Source organism: Xenopus tropicalis, chromosome 5 (genome assembly GCF_000004195.4).
Source record: "Xenopus tropicalis strain Nigerian chromosome 5, UCB_Xtro_10.0, whole genome shotgun sequence".
Classification (NCBI taxonomy): domain Eukaryota; kingdom Metazoa; phylum Chordata; class Amphibia; order Anura; family Pipidae; genus Xenopus; species Xenopus tropicalis.
Genome location: NC_030681.2, coordinates 52,432,555 through 52,441,299, shown reverse-complemented (window position 1 = coordinate 52,441,299; position 8,745 = coordinate 52,432,555). Strand labels below are relative to the sequence as shown.

The window sequence follows — 8,745 nt, the reverse complement described above, 5'->3', positions numbered from 1 at the left end:
TCTGTTGTGTATATTTTCAACCATAAACTAATATATATATATATTATATGTATAAAATAGATAGATAATTTGAATCCTCAACTGTTAAATTGGAAGCAATTTTTCAGTATTTTCATCATTCACTTTAGGGGCACTTTTTTGTTTTTACACAGTGTAAATAAATGTAATTTTTCCAAGGGCAGTATTTTTCTGGTTTTCTGCTAAACATAATTTTCCAATTAAAACAATAGGCAACAAGTATCTTTATTTAATTTAAACAGAGAAATTAAACTTACTCCATGTAGAGTAGAACATTTGAGTATGACAGTAAGGGAGTATGGGCAGTGCCATAACTGCACAGCGGTCTTTTGTTATCCAAAGACACAGGGCAGTATGTGATTACAAAAGCAATTTGTTTCTCACCATGCTCAATTTTTCCACAAGCAACATTCTCATTACAGTGTCATGGCCTTGCATGTGAGCAGCTATTGGTGTCGGTAGGGTTACAGTACAGATCAGTGATCAGATGCATTTAGAAACTGCATATTCATTAAAAATGTATTGGTATTGTGACACCCATTTTGGTACAAGCCACTTATGGAAGTATGAAAGTAAGGCAGGATGAGAGTAAGAAAGTATTAGAGTAGGAGCATATGGGCGAATGGGAGTGAAGAATTATGGGATTAGGAGAGTATAGGCATATAAGTGCAAGGGACTTGTGTGAGTATTGTAGTGTAACAGTAAAGGAATATGAGGGTAGGGAAGGGTAAGAGGGTTATAGTATGAATGGGAGTAGGAGAGTATGGGCGTATATGAGTACTGCAGCATTGTAATCTGAGAGCCTTGAAGTAAGAAACTATAAGCATATGGAAGTATAAGAGCATACCGGTAAGTGTGTAAGCACAAGGTGGTATGAGAGCATGGAAGTATAAAAGCCTAGGAGTTGGTAATGGGAATATTGCTGTGTGGGAATGGGTAATGCCTGTACAAGAACTTATTCGACCATCTCATCTTTATCACTGGCTGAGGATAACCCTGCTGATATGGGGACTAATGGTATATTGATATGAGGCCCAATAGTGCTTTTGATAGATCTGCTCCCAATGATGACATTAAGGAATGTATAATTCAAAGCTTTCTGGATAATAAATCCCATACTTGTAATAATACCTGTATGGGATCTGTTATCCAGAAAGCTTTGAATTATGGGAAGGCCATCTCCCATAGATTAATTCTCATTATAATTCAAAATCTTGTGCTATAATTAACCAGTGGAACAGTCTGATGCACAATCTGTATACTCCGTTTGCTCAGGAGCTCCAAATCATGAATATAATGCGTAACAGATGGCACACATAGTAAGCAAATGAGCTTGTGAATCTTACATTTTACTGAGATCTCCACACACTCACAAGCACATTTGTTTACTACGTGTGCCATCTGTTACGCATTATATTCACCATCTCCCAATGACTCGATTTGAATCAAATAATTCAACATTTTAAAACCTATTTCTTTAATAATAAAACAGTACCTTGTACTTGATCCCATCTAAAATATAATTAATCCTTAATGGAAGCAAAACCATCCTAATGGGCTTATTTCATGTTTTTATGATTTGTAGTAGACTCAAGGTAGGGAAAAGTATATGAGAGTATTTTAGTATGAGAATGAAAATATGTGTGAGCAAGTATGTATGTACAAGAGTCTGAATATGAATGAGTATCAGAGTCTGTATGTGAGTATGAAGCATGAGTATGTTTGTGAGCATGTGAGTTTGAGGGTATGATACTTTAATATACTCTGATGATCATACCCTCATACTCACTTCTGTTTCTCATACTTCTACTCATAATACTCACTTACATACTCATACTGTTACATACACTGAAACTCATGTTCTCAAGCTTTTACACTCTATTATACCCACATTATTATAATCACATACTCAAACTCTCATTTTCAGTGTCGGACTGGCCCACCAGGATACCAGGAAAACTCCCGGTGGGCCCAGGGGTCAGTGGGCCCTCCTGCTCCTGAACATTTGGCTTGTTTCATGGGCATTCCCTGTTTCTGAATGGGAAGAAAGAGGAAAAATCGATGGAAGAATAGATGTTAGCATGTAAATAAGAGAGACTAGAAGAATAAAGAGGTTGGGTGAGGAAAAGAGGAAAAATAGTTTTGAGAGTGGGCCTATTGTCTAAGGTTTTCTGGTGGGTCCCTGGGGTCCCAGTCCGACACTGCTCATTTTGATACATTCTCATATTTGTACTCACATACTGACACTCATATGTTCCCATACTCTCAACCATACTCTCATAGTGACATACTCATACTATTATTTACATACTTGTATACTATTATGGTCAAATTCTCATTCTCACATATACAGAAACCTTTTCCCACATAATCTCATTCTCTTATAATCACATACACATTCTCATACATACTCATACTCTGACAAATGCTCACATGAATACACTCACTTACTTATACTCAAACACTCTTATTTTCACATACTCACCTACTCATACTTTCATTCTCACATACGCTCTTACCCACATACACATACTCTCCCATACTCACACACATCTACTCATACTGTCATACTCTCATCCATACGTTTACAAACTCTACTCTCATACTCATGCTCTAGTCTAAGGCTTACATACTCACACTCCCATACTGCCATATTCCTACACTTAAACTATCTTACTTCCATGATCATAACTGCATACCCATATTCTCATACTCACATATTTACTCACTTATACTCTCATAATCACATATTCTAATATGACCTGCTCTCATAATCATGTACTATAATGCTCTCATACTTACGCGCTAATGTTTAGATATGCATACTCTTACTATTGTGACACACCCTTACTTACACTCACTCTCATATTCACATACTCTCATGCTCACACTCATACTACTATTGTCTTACTTCATGCACAAGTACTCGCATACTAATACTCTCAAGGGGGTTGTGTTTTCCTGAGATGGCAGTGAAAGAACTTTGCTTGAGATAATAGCCAGAAAAGTATCACACCTGTGGGTTAAACAGATTTACTAATTGTAAGTCTGCTGCTGCTGCCTCCAACCACTTCCCGATCAGTGTAGTGCTTTTGCTTTAAAAACCCAGTGGGTAAGCTTTTGCCTATAGGATAAACCCATGTAAATGGGATTTTTCTAAGAGCCTTAAGGAATTTGTTCCCAGAATCCCTGTGACTTAAGCTCAGTAACTGACAGCACCACAGAGCATTTGCAGTGAATCAGCAGAAAAGAAGTTGGGGAGCTACTGGGGCACTGACTTCCCTGCTAAAGAGCTGTGGTCACTTGGGCTGGTATAGAAGCCCAAAACATAATATGTAGCATCTCTACCCTACATCTTTGTTAAGCTTTAGTTCACAAAAGCCTTAAGTACACAAAGGCCCAACATAAAGCACTGATCTATAAATAAGTTATGGCATCAAAATGTATAATTTAAACTGTTCAGATAGCAAATGTTACGATCTGTGGCAAATGGTTAAACAAAGCAGATCAATGGAACTAACTAATCTCTCTTTTCATGGGTCAAGTGATGGAAGCTAAAAATGGACAAAGACAAGACACAGAAGAGTAAAAATAAAACACTGTAAATAGATAGGCTGTACTAACTAAAAATGTTTTTAATATAGTTAGCCCAAGATGTAATCTATAAAGGCTGGAGTGAACCAATGTCTAATGTAATAACCACAACCTAACTGCCTCCTTTACAGCTCTCTAGCCTGTTAGTCAGGCAGTGAGTAGAAGTGGGGTGACATGGACATAGCTGCTCAGTTCGTTTGCTTTTGATCCTTAATTTCAAATATCAATAGATTTTTAATTGCCAGCCAACTGCTACACCCAAGCTTGTCACAACTGATATCATAGGGCTTTCTTGCAGCTAAGCTCCTACAAACTCCGCTTTGGACCAGTACAGTACTGATTGGGGCTATCGGAGTTCTAAAGCCGGCCATACACGCACTGTTATTATCGTATGAAACCTCGTTTCGTACAATATTCGGTGCATGCATGGCGGATGGAGACAACCCATATCACAAAAGCTTTAGATATCGGTCGTCTCGTGGAAAGATTCTTATTCAGCCCTAATAGCGCCTGAGCAAAATCTGCGTTTAGGGCTGAATTGTCAGGTGGAGTAGAATCCCTATTGTTTCTACCTCCATATCTGATGATTCAGCCCTGAACGTCAATGGAGGGAACAAACAATCTTTCCTGGGACTAATGGTTACAGGAAAGATCATTATTGGTACGTGTATGGCCACCTTAAGCTGGGCAACTTGGTCACCCGTGCTTGGCCTAAGGTAATATTAACTCAGTGTTAAAGGCTGTCTGAATCCAGATGGAATATCTTTGTAAAGAAAGCTTAAAATATTTATAACATCTCATGGCATGATTGCATTAACAGAAATTCAGCACAAAAATTATATTTATTTGGTTGCATCTTACAAACAATTACAAAATATACTAGGAAACAATAGAAAGTAAAGTAAACCTTATATATATTGCATTTTGAATTTACAGTATACTATATACATTGGCATTTCTTAAAGTTGCACTTCCCAAGTTGGTTTGGCACTCTTCATTATACTCCAGCAATGTTTCAATAGTTCTCCAACAAAACAGGAGTCTCGTGGATCTGGCCCTGAAAATGCATTAATTGTACAAAATGATCATTAGTAATATTATAAGTTATATTATATCTATATAAGATATATTTTTCTACTACAGGTATAGGACCCATTATCCAGAATGCTCGGGACCAAGGGTATTCCGGATAAGGGGTCTTTCCGTAATTTGGATCTCAATACCTTAAGTCTACTAAAAAATCAATAAAACATTAATTAAACCCAATAGGATTGTTTTGCATCCAATAAGGATTAATTATATCTTAGTTAAAATCAATTACAAGGTTCTGTTTTATTTCTACATAGAAAAAGGAAATCAGTTTTAAAATTCTGAATTATTTGATTAAAATGGAGTCTATGGGAGACGGGCATTCCGTAATTCGGAGCTTTCTGGATAACGGGTTTCCGGATAAGGGGTCCGATACCTGTACTAAATGTTATTTTTGTCAATGTATATTCTTATTTCTGTGGGCAAGTAAAGCTATATTTGCCAATACAGTCCCAGCAAATGAGAATTATGTTTGTAATTTGTCTTTGCCTTTCTGGTATTCTGTGCCATGTACTGATCCATTCTCTCTACAATGATTACACTGACTTTATACAGTTGTGTTCAGAGTAACAGCAGTGTGATTACAAAAGTGAATAAAGCTCAAAATCCTTATAATAGCTTTTATTTCCATACACACAAATGCATTGGGAACACTGCACATTCTATTCCAAATCAAAACAAAGAAACATTTGTCACATTTGTGTTATTCCTTTACAGAAAGTGAAGAAAAGGGAATATTGGGCTGTTCCAAAAAATAGTAATGTTTGCATTCTTCTTTACAAACATTCACTGTATAAACTGACAATTGTTTTGCATTCCTTTGAATCACTGAACTAATATTTAGTTGTAGAACCACAGTTTCTGAGAACTACTGCCCATCTGTTGCATGGAGTCGACCAACTTCTGGCACCTGTGAGCAGGAATTCCAGCAGAGAATGATTGGACTACATTCCTCAGTTCTTCTGCATTTCTTGGTTTTAGAAACAGCACTTTAATGCCATCCCTCAAGTTTTCTATTGGTCTGGGGATTGGGCTGGCTACTCCATTACATCAATCTGGTTGGTATGAAACCAAGATGTTGCTCATTTGCTGGTGTGTTTGGGGTCGTTGTCTTGTTGAGACACCCATTTCAAGGGCATTTCCTCTTCAGCATAAGGCAACATGACCTCTTCCAAGTATTTTCATGTATTCCAACTGATCCATGATATGCGATAAATAAGTGCAACACCATAGTATGAGGAAAAAAAACCCCATATCATGCTGCTTGCACCACTATGCTTCATTGTCTTCACAGTGTACTGTGGCTTTAATTCAGTGTTTGGGGGTCATCTGACAAACTGTCTGCAGCCTCTAGACCCAAAAAGAACAATCACTCCACAAAATGTTGTGCCATTTCTCTATAGGCCAGTCACTGTGTTCTTTGGCAAACTGTAACCTCTTCATCACGGTTTTTTCAACAATGGGACTTTGTGGGGGCTTCTTGCAGATAGCTTGGCTTCACATAGGCGTCTTCTAAATATAACAGTACTCACAGGTAACTTTCTTTTTTTCCATTTTCTTCCATGTCTTTCAGGTTTTGGTTACCATTTTTAAAGCATTTTAGCGGAGCAGCCTATCATTTTCTGCACTTCTTTATATGTTTTCCCCTCTCCAATCAACGATGTTCTTCTGAACAATATCTGGAACAAGCCATTTTATTCAGATTTGCAGAGAGAAACGCTCTATAACTAGCACGCACAACATTCGCTGCCTTCCTTCCTTAAATAAGGGCTGGAATTGACACATGTTTTTCACAGAATTACCTCACTAATTAAACTCCACACTGCTATTATTTTGAACAATAATCTGTATAACGGAATCAATTTAATGATTCAATTGCACAGAATCAGCAGCATGTATGTATGTATATTTTCTTCTACTTTCTCTACTACATCTACTAGTAAATTATTTGCCATGTAGAAATAATATTTTTACCAAAACCAGTGACTGATCAGGTTAGTGTTGTCGGACTGCTATTATTCTGAACACAACTATAGTTGTATATGGTCCTAGATTGATTAAAGGGCTATTAAAGCTCTGAGACATTAGTACAGGTATAGGACCTGTTATCCAGAATGCTTGGGCTCTAGCGTTTTCTAGATAAGGGGTCTTTCTTTCTTTAATTTGAAACTCCATACTAAAGTCTACTAAAAAAAAAAAAAAAATGTAAACATTAAACAAACCCAATAGGAATGTTTTGCAAACAGCAAGGATTGATAATATCTTAGTTGGGATCAAGTGCAAGGTACTGCTTTATTATTATAGAATAAAAAAAACATTTTTATGATATATTTGATTCAAATGGAGTCGGCCTTCCCGTAATGCAGAGCTTTCTGGATAACAGGTTTCCCTGTAACAGATCCCATACCTGTACTTTGTTTTGTCACCTGAAATAAAAATACATTTACACAGGACCCTGTAGAGGGGTCCCCAACCGCTGGTCCGCGGGCTGCTTTGTAGTGGGCCGCCTCTGTTCCTGGTCGCACTGAATATGCGCATATAAAAGCGTGTGTGCAACCCAGCCCACCCACCCTCCAGTCCGTGGAAATTTTTACCCGCTTCCCACCAGTCCTTGGCACAAAAGGTTGGGGACCACTGCTGTATAGAGTAACGTTATGCAGAATAAGGTACAATAAGGAGCCCCACCAAAGTCATCTCTTAGGATCATGCATTGGTGCAAACATCTTCCAGCAAGCCCTGGGTGGCAGGCATACACAAGACTTTTCCAGGGCATTAACTACCCTTTAATGATAAGTTCATGTGTATGGCTTATACTCTAACTCAGAGATCCAACCTTTTGCACCCGTGAGCCACGCTCAAATGTAAAAAGTGTTGGGGAGCAACACAAGCATAAATAGAGTTCCCAGGGGTGCCAAATAAGGGCTGTGATTGGCTGTTTGGTAGCTTCTATGTGAACTGGCAGCCTAAATGAGACTCTGTTTGGCAGTACAACTGGTTTTTATGCAACCAGAACTTTCCTCCAATCCAGAAATGTAAACATAAGCACCTGCTTTAAAGCCACTGGGAGCAACATCCAAGAGGTTGGGGAGCAACATGTTACTCACGAACCACTGGTTGGGGATCTATTCCCCACCCTGGTAAGCATGAAGCCAAGCCATAACTGCCACTTTAGAGTCCAAAGCACTTGACTTGTAGCTGTCAGATCACTTGGCTGCATAATAAACAGGTAATGTGTCAATATTACTACCATAAAGGAAAATGTAAAAAAATGTAGTGGTGAAGGACTTCTAGGGGCACATTTACTAATCCATGAACGTCTGAAAAGCGTCCAAATGCGTTTTTTTCGTAATGATCGGTATTTTGCGACTTTTTTGCAAATTGTCACGAAATTTTTGAGCGCTCAATACGAAAAAGTTGCAACAATTCGCGAGTCGTAATCGCTATGAAAAAGTTGCGACAATTCACGAAAGTCATAATGGCTATGAAAAAGTCGCGACAATTCATGAAATTTGTAATGGCTATGAAAAAGTCGCGACAATTCGCGCAAGTCATAATGGTTATGAAAAAGTCGCGACAATTTACGAAAAAGTCGTAACGGCGACGAAAAAAATCGCAAAATATACGAAAAAGTCGCAAAATGTTCGTTTTCCAATCCGAATTTTTCTTATTCGGATTCGTGGATTAGTAAATCAGCCCCATAGTGTCTGTTCTGTTTTATATAGTAAAACAGGTGAAGGGAGAAAAGAGTGTTGTTTTTACAGAGACAGGAGGATCAGATTAAAGGCAGCTATATATGGACTAGGCTTGTAACAAATAAGTGAAAAATTATTAGACAATCCCAAAGAAGAAATCTTTGACAGTTTAGAATGCTTTACGGCTAAAAAATAAAATTGTTAATTATAAATGGAAATAACTGGACATTTACTTAAATGTGTTTTATAATAATATTACAATAATATTGTAATAATACAATTTTTTGAAAAATAAAATTCCAGCCAGCTTTCCAATATACATGAATTAGACTTTTTCAGCAATGCTCGTGTT

General features: G+C 37.6%; 1 protein-coding gene across 1 annotated transcript in view; it reads right to left on the bottom strand.

Moving 5' to 3' along the window:
- Positions 1-4,435: 4,435 nt before the first annotated feature.
- Positions 4,436-8,745, bottom strand: part of zdhhc14 (zinc finger DHHC-type containing 14) — a 56,832-nt gene continuing 52,522 nt past the window's right edge. Inside the window, exon 10 of the mRNA XM_004914641.4 lies at positions 4,436-4,669. Within this exon, the coding sequence (XP_004914698.1) occupies positions 4,628-4,669 (42 nt within the window). The 3' untranslated portion in view covers positions 4,436-4,627. The remainder of the gene's footprint in view (positions 4,670-8,745) is intronic.